General features: G+C 36.9%; 1 protein-coding gene across 1 annotated transcript in view; it reads right to left on the bottom strand.

Annotated features, from left to right (window-relative positions):
• Positions 1-14075, bottom strand: part of LOC126279082 (serine/arginine-rich splicing factor 7-like) — a 28989-nt gene extending 14914 nt beyond the window's left edge. Inside the window, exons 1-5 of the mRNA XM_049979542.1 lie at positions 13805-14075; positions 13462-13527; positions 13185-13338; positions 12098-12289; positions 10248-10430 (exon numbers count right to left, since the gene is read on the bottom strand). Of these exons, the coding sequence (XP_049835499.1) occupies positions 10248-10430; positions 12098-12289; positions 13185-13338; positions 13462-13519 (587 nt within the window). The 5' untranslated portion in view covers positions 13520-13527; positions 13805-14075. The remainder of the gene's footprint in view (positions 1-10247; positions 10431-12097; positions 12290-13184; positions 13339-13461; positions 13528-13804) is intronic.
• Between the last annotated feature and the right edge of the window lie 6525 nt (positions 14076-20600).

Genomic DNA, 20600 nt, shown 5'->3' with positions numbered 1-20600 from the left:
TTCATCTTTCCCTCTTTCCTGATGAAGGGACAAGGGGTTGCGAAAGCTTCATTTGTGTGCTTTATTGTGTATCAACATACCAACGCTTTCTCGTTTGGTAAGTTAAAGCACCTTTGTTTTTGTATATCCCACTTGGAATGTTTCCCTCTATTATATAAATAAATACATAGAAAACTCCATAGAACATCCTGTAACTAATCATAGAATCAGATTAATGGTCTATGTATCCCCCCCCCCAACCTATAATACTGACTGCTGAAGCTGTTAAAAGTGTGCCGCCTCACCATGACAGTTTGCAGGCTATTCTCGCGAAGCGTCTAGTTTGTCCCCCTGGAGCAGACTTCTAACATCTGACACCTTTGCTGTGAACTGGCCCCGTTTGTACAGTTAATAGTTTTCAGTACGAAAATCCTGTCATTCAGGGTGAACAGCTGCTTGAAAATGGTATGGATTTTGCTGACTGCAGAACAGTACACTTATGTTAGCCAGTCAGATGAAGAATCAAGAAGTCTCATAACTTTTGCCTCTTACTTTGAAGCCTTTTCTGTCTTCAAATGTTTTTCACAACATGCTTTCCAATACACAAACTGTACATTAGAAGTTGCAGGCAGAGTACCTACTGTTGAAAAAGTGTCCTTGCAATGACTAGAATAGTTTCCTTTTCGTTTTCACCAAACCAAATGTCCTATACGCATGAACAAAGGGGTCTACATGTGGAGAAAAATCACAAACTGAAGTTTCTTCTTAATAAAACGTTCTCCGTTTTCAAGCCACAATTCAAATTAGAGCCTTCAATGCATATGCACCATCATCAAGAGTTTCTCCTGTTGGCAGAATCGAATTGAGAAAGTAGTGTAATTTTTGCTCTGTCCCACACAAGATTCGGAAATGTAGAAGTCCCTTCACTGTTTAGTTTCTCACTTCCTATTTTGTTGAAGTGATACTTCATTGCAGCCCTTGCCATGCTCTGTCTCTAGCCACCTGTAGAAGAAAACTATCCTAGTTCAATAATTTCTCTAATGTGTGAAGTGCTATGCCATATGTGTAATATCATATTTGGCATGCACAGTGTACTTCCCCTATAGTAGCCTTCACTACAGATTGGTTCTGCACGAGATCAAAATTGACCCTTCCAAGTTCCTTCGGGGAGCAGGCTTAAAATAAAAAATGCTTTGCTTGATTATTATACATGAGATACGAAACAATGACTTGCTGCTTTTCTTGTGAGTTTGTTTCGGCTTTGTCACAGTTTTAGCCTCAAACATTCACTTCAAATACCAATCAAGGAGCCACAACAAAACATTAAAGGCTGAACGAAAAGCATAACAACACAATGAATACAGACATTTGTGTGATTTTTGTCAGTAATCTTAAGAAATTTATGCATTTTGCTTACAGTTAAATAAGCTGGTAAATATTTTCTGCCAGGCTTGTTTTTCTTACTTCAATACAATCCTTTCTCTGTTCTTGAAGCAAATTCATCTTTTCAGTCACTCGATTACCACCTTGTGTATTTTTTCAATTCAACTGGACCTTCGTATGCTTAAAAAACAAACTACCTAGGCCTTGTAAAGTTTTGATAATGTTTTTAGCACATTTCCCCCTGCAGTTAGGGGTGAAAAGTCTGTTGTAATCATAAAAGTACTCCTTTGTAAAGTTCACGAATTTATAGGAACAACATCAAAGTGTTTCACAATAAGTTCCAGACTTTGCGAGATCCTATTAAAGGAAGACAATATATCCAGTGGAATTCACAGGTCCCTCTTGTGTTTGAATGGAGTATTTGCTGCTATCTAAATAGGATTTTTTGAAGTATGTATTGAATATGGGTACTCAAATATTCCACTGAATATATTTTCTTTCTTTAATAGTGTCTCAAAGTCCAGAACTTATTGTGAAACACTTTGACGTTATTTCTATAAATTCAGTAGCTTTACATAGGAGTAGTTTTATGATTACAACAGACTTTCCACCCCTAACTGCAGGGGAAAAAATGCTAAAAACATTACCAAAACTTTACTAGGTCCAAAAGGGACTGACAAACACACTTACACCGTTAGATGCATATTATTTTGTTATCACACGATAGAAGACATCGTAGCTCATACCAACACATGGACTGGGAAAAAAATGTGATACCAACTATTCTAGAGTTCATGATTGCAAGACACTTCAGCAGAAGAAATTCATGCTCTTTTTGGTGCACTTTTTTTTTGATTGGCATAAAGAAAGGACATCATGCCAACTGCAGTCAACCGTTGACATCTGATGTGACTATCTTACAATAACTTTTCAGTTATAAACTCTGTTTTCTACTTCGAGCAATTAGGTTTGACATTATAGAAACAAGAATTGAACCAAGGTCTACAGAAAAACTGGCACCTCTACGTGAGTTTCATCAAGAATTTGTAAATAACTATAATGTCAGTGAATTTGTGACAATTGCTGAAATGCTGCAAGCCTCTACAGGCCATTGTAGGTTTGTACAGTACATTCCAAATAAGCCTGCAAAGTATGGTATCAAACTATACTCCCTTAGTGACGCAAGAACATTTTAAACCCTCAATTTCGAAGTGTATTGTGGCAAGCAGTTTGCTGCACCTTATCTAAAATCAAATAAACCTGAAGATGTTGTCAAAAGACTGGTAACTCCCATACAGGGCACGAACAGGAATGTTATGACATAACTATTACACCAGTTAGTCTAGCTCATAATCTAGTAGATACAAAGTTCACCTCCATCAGCACTTTAAAAAAAAGCACCTGAATTTCAAGCTGGTAACACGGGGGAAAGTAAATAGGCACTCAATGGCTTTCAATACAATCTGTTTATCTTCAACTGACATTAAAAAAAACCAAAGCTGTGGTCCTCATCTCTACGATGCACGATACAAATGAAATTGACATCTAAAGTGGGAAATCAGCGGTAAATCTGGACTATAACAGAACCAACGGAGGAGCAGATACTGTGAATTAGATGTGAGCATACAACAGCCAGAATAACCAGATAGCTGCTGGCATTATTCTATCGACATCTTGATATTGCAGGAATAAATTTGAATGTCATCTTTAGCCACAACACCCCAGACAGAAAACTGATGGCTTTTTTAAAAAAAAACCTGTCATATGGTCTTATGAAGGATCATCTAGTGCAAAGAGCGAAACTAATGAACCTTCCGAAAGCTATACAAATATTTCTTGAAAAATTCAGAAAACGAGGCCCAGTTCATGACAAACCTACACCTGGAATAGATCACATATTTGGATGACACAAAAATGTCAGGACAAAGACATCGTGCAACAATTGAGGAAACAATGTCTGCAAGAAGCATTCTTGTCAGGACGTTGTGTATTTCTCTTGTGATGCTAATGGCCAGCGGGTGGAAATTTCTTCTGCCTGAAGACATTTATTTATGTAACCTATTTTAATAGAGTTGTCTGATTTTTCTTTTACTTTTAATGGAAATAAATAAATACTGCAATGACATGCTCTTATTTCAGTTTTTATCCTTTGGTTTGCCTAAAAACAATAACAATGGGAAGACTAAATTGCAGTGTAAAGGCATGCATATCCCAAATACATCAAGTACGAGTAACCACACGTAAAGACAATTGGTCAGCTTGTATGGGATGCCGTCTAAAGGAGCAACTACTCAGCAATAACCTACTCGTACTGTCGTACCTGCTCATAGTACCATCAACATGTTCACAGATATCACACAAATGAGTTGCTACTTTAGTAGCAGCGCCAAAACTGAACAGCAAAACATTGTAGGCAACATCTTGTGTGACAGTGTGATAACTAGGCATTCAGTAGTTGCGTCTGCTTTAGAAAGGCATTTGCTCACACAAATTATTATGTACTAAAAGTATATTCTTAGAATCAAGTAGAACAGAATTTTATTAATTGAAAGAATTCCATTTTTGGGGCCCTCAGGGCATCCAGGTCCCACTAAGTATGGTGGTTATCACCCTCCCCCCCCCCCCCCCCCCCGCCCTGCTGCCACACTCAGCACACTGGCAACTACTCTTTCCTCCACTCAGTCCACACCGAACTTATTTTAAATGCACTGTAACTGCCTTATTCTGTCCAAAGAAGGACTAATGTGATCTGTTTTACATACAAGTCATATAATATTTGAGCTAGTACAAGGCTAAGTAGATATAGAAAGAACACAAGACAGGAGAGGTCAAATGATGAAGGCAACTGATAAAGGAAATGGCTGTGCATTTACTACGTATGTGCATGTAGATGCAGTGCAATTAGCATTTGCAATCTTGTTGTCTTTCATTTTACACAGAAATTGGTGTGCCATGGCTCACTGCTTACAATTTGCACAATGATTCAGTGGTATATAACATTTGGTATGAAGGAGGGGGGCTAGAAACTTACACCTTTGCAACTTTCCTTTCAGACTTCTTAGGAACAGAAAAGACACACAAAACATAAAACTAACATTTTACAATGATGTATTTCTCTCAAATGTGCTAACAACATTACAGCATTGCAAGCAGTATATCCATCATCCAAAAATATTTACTTGTAGGTCAGACAAAAACAATACCATTGCTCACATTTCACAATAGTACACAGGTAGAAAAACAGGATGCACTATTCCTTGGCTATTTATGTTGATGTGAAAAAGCAAAAAAGGCGGGACAAACATGGCCACATCAAGTAAAGTATGTATCTTACATCTTTAAATAAAAACTTGTCCAGGCAATAAAGGAGATGCGTTACAGACATATCAGTTCAGGGGTATAATCCATATGTGGATACTGTATATTGACTGGATTTTGAAAATAGTGGGAATTTACTTCCAAGACACCCCAATAGTCATCAGATATGTAAAAATTCACACTTAACCAGTTGCTATTCCTGCATAGACTTATCACAGTTTCATGTCTCTAGAATCAGTGAAATCAAGTGATTGGCATCTTTCCTAGCAAATTGTGGGAAGAAAACAACTTACTAACTTATTTTTGTGTGAAAGCCTTTAAATTGACATCAGTTTTGTGTGTTTGTATGTTCAGCTCTTTTAAAAACATTAAAAACTATGAATGAAAAACCCTATATTGTGTGTCAATGTTCTGCTGCTAAACCTCACGTATTATTAAACAGAGTCATATATACCATAGAACTGCTAAATAATGTGCAGCCGATACAGTGAAATCTTTATATAACAGTTTTCAAGAGACCATAAATTCTGAACACTATAGAGGAAAACACTATACAGAGGAAGGCTTCCAAATAATAATTATAGGGCATTACTGAAGATCTGGATACCACTAATCATTTTTGACAAATGGTGCCAAAGATGACATTTTAAATTTTCACAACATTTTTGTATGATATTCATTGCAAATGATCAATGTATCAAATGATTAGTTTTTTGTAATTAAAACATGGGGCTCGCTAGGAGGATGGGTGAAAGTAAATGGATCAGTTTGTACTGTAAAAAGTTATAACAGATTCTTAAGATATGACATTGTCCAAAGCTGACAGGTGGTATCACATTCTTCAGTTGACCCAATTATAAAATATGAGGCAAATTTTGTTTATGATATACTGAACATACTACATAAAAACACAGATTAAAAAAGAATCAGTTACAAAAAAATTACTTTAATAATTAATTATGAAATGGAACTTAAATTTGCACAAAACTCTAGGAACCTAAAATCACATACCTATGATTTTTTTTTCAATATTCAAGCAAGCATGTTTGTTTTCTATTTCTCCTAGACTCTATGGCAATCATATCTTGCTCCAAATGAACAAGTTGAACTACTGTTCTGTCCTCAAGTCTATGGGCCATCATATACCTCCTGAATGTTTCAGAGGCTTCAGTTGCCTTAGTATATGAGGGCACGGGGTCATCTTCCTTGTCACTGTCACTTTTTCTACCACTGTTGTTCTCCAAGCTTCTCTCTGCAGACAGGTCCTCAATACTTTGCACTCATCTGGTTGCCACGTCATCCACAGCCACAAAGTCCTCAAAAGTGACAAGAATCACTGTCTATTAATTCCTGAAACACTTGTAAATCACTTGCAACATCTTCCACAGGAGCAGCCATCTCATTCTCACAGAATTCCACTTTTGTGAAACAGTTTTTAATAGTTTCGGCACTGACTTCCTTTCACGAATACATAATTAAATTCATTACCCGTAAAAAATTCAGCTTCAGTTGTCAGCTCTGCTGGTTTCCCAGTTTTCTTTGGTCCATCAAATTCAAGGCCTTTTTCACAAGGGGTGTCCTACATTTAACCTTAAGGTCACGTATTAGTCCCACGTCCAAAGGTTGCAGATGGTTGGTGCAGTTGGGTGGCAGGAAAATTACTTTCACATTTCTCAGAAAGGATTCATCTGATAGATATGCCGCACATCTATCCACAAACAGCAAAAAGCATTTGTCTTGCAGCACTCTCCATTTTGGCGTCAAATTCTCTGAGAAAACGAAAAATATATCACTCGTCATCCATGCCTTGGCATTGTTAGAATATTTGCACAGAAATGCGGAAATGTTTTTGAAACACCTTTGACTTTTTAGCTTCCTGATAACCAAAGGTTTCAGTTTTTCACTGCCATAGACATTTGTACACAACAAAATGGTAATATGTTCCTTGCTCTTCTTACCACCAAGGCAATTTTCCCCATGAAATGTCTTATCCGGCATTAAATTAAAAAACATGCTGGTTTCATCAGCGTTATAAATGTCACACAGTTTGTAGCCATGTAGATTAGGGAGAGTCTGCATTTACTGATTTACAGTTGGTTCGTCCACACTTACTTTCTCCACATTCCGCTTTGTATACAACACCGTGACACTGTCGAAATTTATCAATCCATCCATTGGATGCCTTAAAATTTTCCATTCGTAACTGCAGTTATATTTGAAGCACCTTCTCCTTCAAAATAGTTCCATTTATAGGAATGTTTGCAGCAAGTACTTGCTGAAATAAAGTTAATAAAACTTCCATTTCGTCATAAGTCGATGGCTTCAAATGCCTACATTTCTAATTTCCACAATTCTCAAACCCTTCCACTATCAACAATCTGTTTTTAATAATAGTGTTGAGGGGGACAGTTCAAATTACTTCGCTAGCTTCACGCGACACACACCAGGAGATGCCTCCACTTTTTTAACAACAGAAACCTTCTCTTCCAGAGAAATGTTCTTCCACTTTTCACTTATGTCCACTGATGAGAGCTTTTAAAAAACATATTGAAGACACTCTCACTAGACACACGAACTGTTTGCTGCTCAGCTCACACAACATGCTACAAATACAAAGCATTGACTGAAATGGCACCAAAAAGATCGCAAGCAGAATGTGCGTCACATGTCACGTGACCAGGTTCTGCCGCTGACATATGAAACACGCTGAGCGTGGCCTTTCCGAGCTGGTGCAAACTGTGAATACACAGAATGGAAAACGATGCGTCTACATCCAGTCACTTAAACATGATGAAGAGGTAAATAATTGACCAGGGTCCCAAAAAATATGAGCGTTACATGGAGGAAATTGTAATATAGATGAAACGCAGTAAAGAGAAAAATTTAACCTTGTTTATATGGACTGAGTCGGGACCAAAAAAAATGATGTAACAGAGTAAAACATCATATGGAGGAACGTTATAAAGAGGTTTCGTTGTAGTTACTTCTGGATTCAGCATTTCTTTACAGTAGTATAACTTGCATCAATTAAAAACTGTATGCACTAGAAACATTTTTAATATGAAATAAAGGAAAGGCTTATAGATGACTGACATGTGGAACATGGAGCCTGTGTGTGTGTGTGTGTGTGTGTGTGTGTGTGTGTGTGTGTGTGTCAGGGGAGAGGAGATCTCAGAAGTTGATATGAACATTGTGTTGCCTTTCCATTGTTTTACCTCCTATTCCATCCTGTAATTACAACTACAGAAAATAATTTGTGTTTCATATGAAACATTTCTGATATCTTAGCGAAGATATTTCCTTCAACAACAGTATAAAGAGTATTGGCAATATTTTAAGAATGCTTTCAATTCTGTCCCAAATAATGCTGTAAAGATTTTTCAGTGTGTAATTTATTTTTAAAACCTTTTGGGAGTCATTTCAGCAATGTGTAGACACATGTATAAAACTATATAGCTTCTGAAGCTAAAAGAATACTCTTTCTAGATACTGTACGATAAAAAAAAAAGACTATAGAACACACACTGGAGATAGTGTCCCAAATATGTACCCAAAATATGGGACCCAAAATGCTTACATCAGTTTTTCAGTTGCATGCACTTTGACAGAAAAGCAACCATTATTGATGGAAAGCACAAAACAACATAGCTAAGTGCCATTAAAATTTTTGGTTTAATCCATTCATAAAATTACAATTTACAGCTGGTTAAATATGGGTTCTCCAAATCACATTTTCTGCATCTTTTGTAGTATGCCTGTCACTACAGGTATTAGAAAAATAATCACTAATGTGACGAGTGTGCACTCATACCATGCTGTTCACCAGAGATTTGTTTCGCCATAAAATACGCCTGGAGAAATTGAAGAATCACAATCAGTAACATACTCTTATATAGCTCAAAAAGTTGTTCCAGCATACAAATGCAGGAGCTTGTAAGGTAAGAGTGCCTTTCGTGTAAGTTATTTGAAGTTGGCATTTCAGCACGTGTGTAGATGGTGCAAGCTTGGGACCCACCTACGAGAGGAGATACACGCTGAAACTTTGTACATATAGATCGATGACACTGTGTAGCCTCCCCATTCAACATCAGATTCAGAAATTCAGTGCCGGGCCCTGCCGGGCGAATCAGTCTTGCCACTATTATCATACAAGACTGAACTATTCCTCCGATTAATAAGTTTCCAGTTTACTACACAGAACCTCTTGACAATCTGGGTCAAATTCATGTGACAGATCAAAGAACGAAACTGACACCCTTTGTCCTCTACTTGCAAAAGCTCTTATGTACAAGATCACAATTATAAAAAAAAAGACAGTCAAACAGAAAAAAGCCTGCAACACAGGTCAGAAAGCTGTAACTGTGTCAACCCAGCCTATGTATGAAATAACGCTGAAGTCCATAACCACTATCTTTTGCTCTGTTCAGGGTTTACTTATCTTCTCCAGATAATTCTTCAGACTGACTTGACATGCACAACACTATATTCCATCCAGGATTTTCCCATAATGAATTTGGTAAACAAAATAAGTGAACTAATTCCTTGTTCTCCCATACTGTGCGAATTCTGGTAAGTATTATATTACATTTACACGAATCCTCTAAGAGAAAAAGGCTCCAGCACAAAGTGTTTTCCCAAATTGCCAAAAATCACAAGTTACTTATATTAATTAGCGCTCATGTTAATGTAATTACGTGATCTTTAGGATGTAACTTACGGATAATGATCAAATGATGGAAAATGCAGTGTGGCTAGTTGTCTGGGACTGCAGTCATGTGTGCGAGTTGCATTTGCATGTGTGCGTGCGAGAGAGAGAGAGAGAGAGAGAGAGAGAGAGAGAGAGAGAGAGAGAGAGAGAGAGAGAGAGAGAGAGGCAGGCCTTACGGGCCGAAACCTTTGTGACACTGTTGGGCTTATTGTGACTCAACATCTCCACTATATGGTGAGGGGCACTTTTTCTTAATAAAGATAATGATCAAGTTCATGTGGCTGCGAAATATTGCCACAGCGTTAAGTACATCACATTTTGACATCGCAGTGATGTTTTGTATTCAATGAAATAATTTCAATCAGAATAACTTCCAGCCTCCACCAAGGTGACATCTTCATTACTGTGAAGACCATATCAGAGTTCACACTCCCATCCAACAGCAGCTAGAATGTCATTAAAAGCCAGCGAACTACGAGGGATATTTGCTAGAAATAATTAGTCTTACCACAATCTTTGCTACAAATACATTTCAGTTTCAGCACTAAGTATAGTTTTTCCATCTTCTAGCCTCTCAGTAGTTGCCTAACAGTAATCTGAGGGCTGAGCAAAGCAAGTTTCATGTGACAATATGCTGCTGAAACACACAGCTTTTACCATATAATGATTTCTGTATTTTAAACTGACCTACACATTAAGTCTTAATAGGCTTTTTCGAACAAATAAATTAGGGAAATACATTAGCATAAAACATGTTACCTGTCCATATATCAAATTCCTCTGGACAAGCTCACTGTCAGGTATGTGTAGAGGTCTGTAGAATGTAAAGTAAGTAAGAAATATAAATTTTTTTTCTAACCTGCTTCCACTGCGGCTTCTTGAGCGCGGTGTCCTAGAGCGAGCTGGGCTGCGAGTGCGAGAACGTGACCTAGGTGTCTTCGAGCGGCTGCGAGATCTTGATCTTGTTCTTGAACGACGGCTTCGTGACCTACTGCGGCTACGTGATCTTGATCTTGAACGTGAACGACTACGTGAGTATGACCTGAGGATGAATTGTGTGTATGAAAGTAACAAAAATTTACTATGAAGTATACAATGTAAAGATCACTCCTACAACTGATACATTAAACGCACAGCTGCATACAAACTTAATGAAAATGTCTCACTCTCTGTAACAAGACATTAAATGTTCATCTCCAATGTGCAGCTAAAATCTGAAAAAGCAGTAATATGTCTCCCGACCTTGCAAATAACAGATCAGAAATAATAAAATGTTCATGTAACAAAGAAACCTGCAACAATTTTCTTTGTCCCAATAAAAGTGTAAGGTTATGAATTTTACTAAAAACAACATGGCAACAAAGTCCGCTACAATTATAACGCCGAAGCTTCAGTACTGCTACTCAATTCTTTCACTATTTGGGGAGCATGCAGATGGGAGTGAAATTAACTCAGTTGAGTATTATGGACTACATAACTTGATATTAACTGCTGCTCACCAGACAGATGGCATGCAACACCCTGTAATGGAGAGTAGTCTAATGAAGACTAAACCCTACATAGTGGGACTAATTCGGGATAAAGATAAGCAAATATTGTAACTATAAACTGGATGAAAAACTGTGCAAACTACTCCTGAATAGCCAGATAGGCTCAGAGTTAGCCCTCAAAATTCCCTTTACTTTCCAAACGGGTAACAAAATGTCCACACTACATAGATTGCACAACAAAATTAAAATTTGAAAGCTTGCCTCAAGCCTAGTACCAACATCAGTAATTTTGAAGTTATATAAGTTATTGCCATGTGCCAACAATCAGAAAAATAAATGAAAATTTTCAGTAATATAACAATAACTTAAAAGTTACACATTGATGTATTTTACAATTTAACAAACTGAAAACTTCAAAACTGATCAGTATGGTCTCAATATTGTATAAGCAAATGGAACAATAATCAAATGATACTGAGTATTGTTATGAATATGTTATATAACAAATAACTGGGTCTCAGAGTTTAACAGCCAGCCCAAAGTATTCCCATTTGTGAAAATTTAAGAACTCACAATGTTTCCTTCCTGATATGAATGGTCCTATAGTAATTCTCACAAAGTGGACTACGTTGGGCCAATTACAAACTCCCTGTCAACTGTGATTAACAGTCTGCTCAAAGACTAAGCATTTATAAATATTTCACAAAAATCACATTAAAAGAAAAATTTGACAGCGAGTTGAAACTATGAAACCCATACTATTAGTTTCTTGTCATCTCTGTACAAGTTACAGACTCACTTATTTGTGAACAGTAGCTCTAGAGGTTCAAGCACAGCAGAACTACGAGAAATTCTTGTCGACAGTGTGCAGAACATAAAACCCGTAGACACAGAAGAGGGAGAACTTAGAGATGGCTGGTGAACTCGAAGCTGTAGCCCACTTTACGCTAAAACACTACGCAATGCTCGCTCTCGCGGCTCTGTAGCTCTGCAGAGCAGTTGGGTTGTGAGGTCGACTTGACGAGATATGTCAGCCGTACGGGTCGAAGAGTGTGTTTTGTGAAATTTGTCTGCCGCTCTTCCTATAAAAACGTTAGGAACAACAATTATAACTGTGAGCAGGGCATGCGTGTGTGCAATATTTTCAGTACGTGGCAAGCAGCCAAGGCCGCCGATTTGGAGGGTCAGAACTCCTCCCCAATCTGAACAAATTACTCACCTGCGGCGTCCACTGCTACGAGAACGGTATCTGTAGCAATCACGGGCATAGTGGCCTCGCTCCCCACATTCGTAGCACCTGTCTTCGGGGTGAAATGGCCGACCTCGTCGTGGTACTGAACCTCTGAAACGGCCACCTTTGCCACCTATGCCATTTGACATCTCTACACGAACTCTTCTGCCACATATTGTTCTGTTTAATGAAAAAGTAGTGATAAAGGAGACAATTTAAATGACTGAAAGACTACTGTACCTACTATTAATAATCAGGACAAACTGAAGGGATCTGCACAAGAAACTGCTAGCCCAAAAGAGCAATTTTGAGGAACTGGATGTTATGTATAATGTTAAATTCAAAAACAAGAAAAATACAGGACAAAAAATTCATATAGTACACAACATTCTCCAGCAATATATATGGAACTTTTGTTACCAGCATGCAGTGCATTTGGTAACACATAAAGCAGTCTATTCCTTACTGAACTGAGATTTCTTTCTTCCACAGTTTCCTTCAAGTCCGACAGAGCACAGAAAATTAATCACCAACAATATTCAGAATACAATGTGAGACACGAAAGGAAATAGGGTAATTAAATCACAGCACATGCATGATAAAATTTAAGATTAAAAGACGAAGCAGAGCTGAACAACACTAACACCCTAAATAAAACAGTTATTTCTATTGAGTGAAGGAATTTTAATGCAGCTTAAAATATTTTGATTACAATGCAATCGGGCACTCAATTCTCAATGTAATTACATACTTTTGCCGACGTAAGTTTGGTAATAATAAACCCATGTTATACTCTTACTTATGGATGCTACAGAAATGCATGAAAACACAAATTCACATTTACCCCAGAACACATTACTAGTCACAGACAGGAGTTTTCGAAATATTTGTTCATACTGCTTGTCACATTCAGATGAATGAGATAACTATTTTACAACTAAATGAGCCTCCCCCCAACACCATGTGTGTGTTCAGATGGGTTAGCTCTCAAGTGACTTCTACAATGATACCCTACTGATAATACAGCAGCGTTACATCGTTGTGAGACAGGGGCCGAGTTAATGAGGGTACATACCTTCCATCCAACCCCCGAATTGCATCTTCTGCGTCTCTCACGTCCTCAAATTCCACAAACGCAAAGCCGGGTGGATTACGAGCGACCCACACATTGCGCAAAGGGCCATAATACGAAAACGCTTCTTCAAGTTCCTGTTTGGACGCCGACGATCCTAACAACAAAGGATCCATTTACTTCTCTTCCTGTCGGTACGGACTGAACATTTCAACTTCAACTGAGTTTTCACAATGCATCAATCAACGCAATATATAAATGAGAGGTCTTACTTACGTACCTAAGTCTCCAACATATAACTTAGCATCAGATGACCCCGAATCTCGATATCGAGACATTTTGGTGCCTGGAACAAAAAGCTACTAAATTTAATTTACATTTGCCTGAAAACAAAGAATCTATGGTGCTTATAAGACTCAAAGCCAGGTCTACAGCTGCGCCATTACACTCATTACTGAGCAAAATAGACACCAAACAAAAATTCGTACATCTCGCCGACAACAAAGTTACTCTACTTCAACGACGCAGGCTTATATTTTGCACTCAAAAATTTACAAGGACATTTAAACGCTTGCTGTGAAAAACTTCACATACTCAATCAAAAATATTCACAGTACGCTTACCCTACAAAATTTTGCAACTGTCGCATTCAATACAAACGTAATCCCAAAATGGCGATCGAATCAAACGGACGCACAGTCGTAGGAGCTCATGGGAAATACGCGCCACAAGAAAAAGTACAAGCCAAAGATGTTCTAGCATAAATTCAAAATATTTCAAAGAATAGCCAATTTAAACGTAAATGTATTGAAAAATGAATTCAGAAGTGTGCACAAGCGTTCTTAAAGCAGTCTTTCATTTGACATTATCAAAGCTGTACACAGGCAACGAACTGTCTGCGCGAATTTCTGCGCACAACAATCTGCACAGACAGACTGTTGCTAGTGAATAGCAGATCTGCGAAATGTGATTTATTTTTGTGAATTGTGATTTAATTGTATTATAACATACATAATCTAAATCATTTGATTCGGATACAACAGACAACGTCAAAGTTGCAGTAAAATTTCACCATAAACATAGAACAGCTGATGTTAACAAACAGCATCAGAATAATAGTACAATTTTGTTTTTTATACAAACAATAATACCTAACACTTAATTACCCATTGCTCAAATTATCATTTAATCCTCTATGAATTCCTCTATAGCATAGTAGCATTTCTCCTACAGAATCTGCTGCAATATCGTTTTTAAAAGTTCTTGTTTCCTATTAAATATGTTTTTGCCAATAAACTTGTTATATGTTGTCGTTCCCAAACACTGTGGGGTCTGTGCACACAGTTCCGACTGCTGTCTAGGTAGCATAAAATCTGGTTTATTTCTCACTTTATACGTGTTACTAAAACTTTTTGCTTGCTGTGTAGGAAGATTATAATTTCATAAATGTATATGGAGAGAACAGTTAGGATTTTTAGTTTCCGAAACCATGGGCGACAAGATTATGTTCCCTGTGCACTAAAGATGTATCTGACATTTTTATTGCAGTTTTCAGTATTTGAGATACACTACTCCAACCTATGCTTAAAATTATGCCAAATCTAATAACATTCAAAATAACTATAATAAGGAATTTTTCGTGTACTCAAGTTAGTGGTTTTGCAAGTATTTCCATTACAATTGCAAAACTATGTAGTTTACTTGATAGGAAGTTAATGTGTATTCCAGCTTAAGGTCTTGTCCACATTTTGACCAACATATTTGACCATGCTAACTTCTACTGTAAGTTGATTATTAGATTGCGTTTTAAGGTCCATACGTTTTGAATGTTTGGTTTTGAAATGAACGATACAGATTTTTACAGTGTTCACCTTCAAACCATTTAACAGAAGCCAGTTTTGTAAGATATCCAGGGTGCTTACGATGGAGCTTGGAATTTTTTCTGTAGCATCATCTACAATTGAAAGAGAAGTATCGTCTGTAGACAGAACTGATGGGGAATTTATATCTATGCCTTAGTCCTTTATGTAGAATAGGAACTGGATTCACCTAAAATGAAACCTTGCGGCACACCTTGTGATACTGCACTCCATTTAGAATAATAACTCACTACATCTAAAGCAATTGTTACACTTTGTTTTTTTGTGTGAATATGATGTTAGCCAATTTAGAGCATTGCCCTTAATCCTGCATTTGTATAATTTGTAGATAAGCATGTCATGGTTCACAGAGTCAAAGTGTTTTGTGAGATCACAGAAGATACCTGCAATTTTACTCCTCTGATCCAATGATTTACATATAGTTTCGGTGAAATTATTCACTGCATCCAGAATGTTTTATCCTTGTTGAAATCACAATTGGTTGCTTACAATAAAATCATTTTTGCAATACAAATTTTTGATGCGATTTGCAGCTACTTTCTCTAACGCTTTTGACAGGACTGGAAAATTGGAAATAGTATGGTAATTTCGCAGGTCTTCCCTCAACCCTTTCTTGGCAGAGCTCAGACTTCAGCATACATCATAACATTGGGAAAGCATCCCTGTTCAAAAGACTTGTTGAATATTTTAGTCCAGGGGCATGCTATTATGCCACACAGAGTTTGAATCGCTTTAATTGGTGTACAATGCCACCCAACAGAGTTTTTATTTTTTAATGTAAATATAACATTTTCCACATCCTTCACTGTGACTTTTTTTTAAATCCATAATTTACTTAGCTTCTGGAGTCTGATACTCTGCTATGTCAACATCTGACTTCGCCACATTTATCAAGAATCCAATTAAACATTCTGATATTTGAGCTGGATTTACAATAAAGCTACAAATTATTTATATCCTATATATTTTATTAGTATTAAAACTAATACCTAGCTATGATTTGAAAATTTACCACACTGCTTTTGTCTTACTTTTATGTTCTACAATGAACTTATGTTTGCATTGTTTGAGGGCCTTCACAAACTTTTTAAATATAGCTTTATAATGGCAAACATATTCAGTAAAACGTCTGTTTTTATTATATTTCAGTTCATTGTGGAGTTTCCTCTTCTTGACACTAGAAATTTTTGAACCCTGAGTTTTCCATTTAAGTTTATTAGTCGTTTTTGTTAAGATATTGAAATTGATATCGACATGTTTTTTGCTTACTCCAATTTGTTATAATTATTTGGTGGTTATAATGTGCTCTGGTATGATAATATAATAGGATAGGGACTGAATGATAATAAAATGTTGGAATGTGTGGCTTTTTTAAAATGGATGAATTAAAGAGATTAATTCTTTGGCATGAAGGACAAGCCCAATAAGCTAGGCATTGCCTGTAACGGGAAAGGAATCATTTTAGTTTATATTTATATAAACAAATCGTCTTCATAGTATTTTATGCATACCAATTATTAATATTATGTCCGAATGTGCAGAAAAAGTCGGCCTACAGATATCATTTGAAAAGACAGTGTTTACAACAACAAATTTAGAAATTTCCAAATTACAAACAAAATACGGAGAAATCAACAGAGTACCCTACTTCAAATATCTTGGAGAAATTATCTCGGAAAAATTTGCACAACGAGAAAGAATACAAAAAGCTCGTAAAGGTTTAGGATTAGTGCAAAACCTCTATAATAAAAAATGTTTATCTTTAAATGCAAAAATTAGGCATTACAATACAGTCATTAAACCATCAATGTTATATGCCAGCGAAACCTTGGCACTAAACAGGAAAACTGATCTAGAAAATCTAAAGAAAGAAGAAAGAAAAATAATTACAAAAATTTTGGGACCAAGATGGACCGAGAATGGATATAGATTACAGAAAACATCAAAAATTGAAGAATATTCTAACATAGAGACAGACATGAGGAAAAGACGCCTTAAATTCTATGGCCACATAATGAGACTTCCTGAACACAGATTAACAAAAAGAATTGTAAAATATGTAGATTCTCTTGTTAATGGAGGAGAATGGATCCAAAAAGTTAAAAAAGATTTGGAATTAGCAAAAATTACTAAAGAAGAAATAGCTGCAAGGAACAATTTTAGAATAAAAGTTGAAAAGTGGGAGGTTAAACCAGAGATAAAAGCACCGAGAACCGGAACAAAATGGAGCGAAGAAAGAAGAACTAGATTTTCGCAAACAATGAAAAACTGGCGGGCAAATAAAAAGAACCAGAAGACCAAGAAGAACGGAAAGTGAACCAGCTTTACTTAGCGTCTTCCACATGGGAGTTTTACGACTAATAATAATAATAATATTATGTCCGATCGCCATCTCCTTGACTGTGGCCGTGTTGTTATATTCGGATCTTCGTAAATTTTCCGAAGTACACAGGTGGGCTTCCGTTCTTCTTATTGCATTACTACTTGAAATAATAATAATAACTCTCACAAATATTCTGTTAATAAAACACTACTATATTTATGTTCGATGCACATAGAAAATACACACAATGGCGGTCTGCAATTACTCGCTAAAAATGGCGGTTCTCACTCGTTCACTCACTGACCGAAACCTTCCTTCCAACAACTCGTACAAGAACAAAAACTGCTCTCCCTTTTAACATCTGAAAGTCAAAAATACCTGACGGTAGGCACAGGCTCTACGCTGGGCTACTACCACCTCATCTTTTCTCTTTGCTTTTAAAGAGGATGAAAACATAAAAGTAAGAAATGCAAAAGGTATATCACAATTGCCCCCCTACTGTATACTGTCGGGAATAAGTCTCTTTATTTAGTGAGACAGTATACAATAGTCTTATTTACCTTGGTGCTCATGTTGAGTCATTTGGTGCAAGTCAATGGAGTTTTAATATCCTTAACCTACTACAAGTCTACGAAGTTCATTTCATTGTTCATTACAAATTCATACATATAAATACATTCACATACACTTATATCACATAACGACATTCACATATATTTATATTACATAATCGTACGTCCATGTCGTGCTAACGTCTTAGTCTGTGATTTTTCATTATACTTGTTAAGTTGTATGGACAGGGGAAAAATTTTACATTTCGTAAATTGTCCTCACCATGTTTTAAAAATTGTTTTTCTCACTTGCTTTTGGTTCATTGGCCGTTCTGAGAAGGTGTCTTTTCAGCACACGCTATCTCACTGTTCGCTGCGCTTTGGCTAGCAGCAGCTCATTGTTTACCGCGCCCATCGCAGTGACGCGAGCGCCACGTGAGCAGCAGCACTGCCCGCGCATCCATCGTAATGTCACTCCAGGCTCATGAAGTCGGTGTTGTATATGCCCTGGATACGACGGATTCAGCTCCAACGCTCAACCTGAAGAACACCAATACATCATCTCGCGCCTGGACAAGGTTTTCGCACAGCAAGGTGAGGTAAGGGCCGCACTGCAGAACTCGACATTGTCTTCCGTTGTTCATGGTAGTTCAGCGGTTCTCACACCACAACTCGTGGTTATACGGATTTCCTCTCATTTTTCCGTCGCACACACATCACACCCACTGTATTCACTTCGCCACATTGTAGCGTTTACTCTTACTACGGCTCAGCCGTTATTTTCACTATTATTAGGCCTTAACATTTTTGTATTACTTCACACGTGCGAGTGTTTTACTCGTCCGTCGCGTTGCACTTCACATACATACATAAATGGTTCCTTTTCAAGAATAAAATTTCACATAAAACTGACAATAGTACATACATTTTACATAGACAAAAACGTTGACAACAATAAAGTCGACATACAAATTTACAATTCATACTCATTTCATATATGGACTCCATGACATGCACCCTCTTACACACTAATATGCAAATCTGAAGGAACCTTTAATTTATTCTGAATATTTGGGTTTCCTGTTCCTTTCTTGCAGGACCGACCTATTGCGCGTTTTTACGTTTACAACTACACATAGAAAACAGTACATACATACATTTTACACACACTTCGACATTGACAATAATATAGTTGGCAAATAAATGTACAGTCCACATTCACACTTCGTATATGGACTTCATGTTACACAGCATCTTACACACCAATAAGTAAATTAGAAGGAATCTTGCATTTGTTCACAATGTTGGCACCTTTTTCGTTCTTGTCTTGCAGGACCGACTTGCGCATTTTTACGTTCACAGATACACACAGAAAGCAGTACATACATACATTTTACATAGACTTCGACATTGACAATAATATAGTTGACAACTAAATGTACAGTTCACCTTCAGTTTTCATTTATGGATTCCATGTTTGGTATCGTTTTACACACTAATAAGTAAATTAGAAAGAATCTTTCATTTGTTCTGAATATTTGCATTTTCTTCTTTTGACTTGCAGGCCCGACCTCCTGCAAGTTTATACCTTCACAAAAACACATAGAAAATACGTTCCAGCACTACTCACTACATGGAAAAAGAAGATTTGTTAAGGTCTGCTTCAGAGATCAAGCTACTTCTAAGATTGCTACTTGTAGTGCGTCGTTAGTGTACTTATTCTATCCTTGGCATTTGATAGACACCATACTACGTACAATATTTACAAGTGCTCGTTTGTGAGCGAGTGTGTAGGATGTTTTTTCCTTTGACAATCCTGACTTCATCACTGCTTGTTAATCGTCGTAATATTACACATTCATGTACACATATTTCAAGTCATATTTCTGCCTTATTGATGCGACGACATGTATGTGTTTACCCTTTGTAACGTGTGGCCGATACTTTTACTGTATTTTTGCCATGTGTAATTCCACTCATAATTCATTTCCGCGAAAGAAGAACGTGCTTATGTTAAAGTACTGTTTTCGCTTCTGCGTGCGTCAAGAACTCAGTGTAGAAAATATTGTTTCACTGCATTTTGTGCTCATTCCTCATACAAATCGTATATCATATTTTCATTAATATTCACCTTATAGTTGCTCAAGCTGTAACAGTTAGTCGCTAAAGAAATATTTTTCATACTAATTTGTTTTACTTTCTGACGCCTGTGTAGCAGATCACTGTATTGTAGTGTACTTTAAATGTAGCGTGTACCTTTGTTACTATGGACTCCACTGTTTCTTCTTTATTCTTCACTGCTTCTTCAAGATGGTCGTTTTCATAATTACTTACTGTACATACATCATCATACTTTGCTTTCCACACTCATACAACCATTCATTCTAAGACTTAAAACTATATAATCTATTCTTTCTTACATCGCCTTCGTGGCCCTTTCCTAGGTACCACTGCAAAATTAATCTTCATATTCATCACCGTATATCCATGTAATTATTCATTAAAAAATGTTCCACATAAATCGCCATTTATACTCATGTATTACCTACAGGGTTCTTACACTACAACCACCGCCCTATTTATTTCTTCTCACAAATATAAATAAACTCATATTACTCTAATACACTTTCATTCTCTTCCTAGATTCATTCATGCATGTTATGTC

Source organism: Schistocerca gregaria, chromosome 6 (genome assembly GCF_023897955.1).
Source record: "Schistocerca gregaria isolate iqSchGreg1 chromosome 6, iqSchGreg1.2, whole genome shotgun sequence".
Classification (NCBI taxonomy): Eukaryota; Metazoa; Arthropoda; class Insecta; order Orthoptera; family Acrididae; genus Schistocerca; species Schistocerca gregaria.
This window is presented reverse-complemented; position numbering and strand designations above follow the sequence as displayed.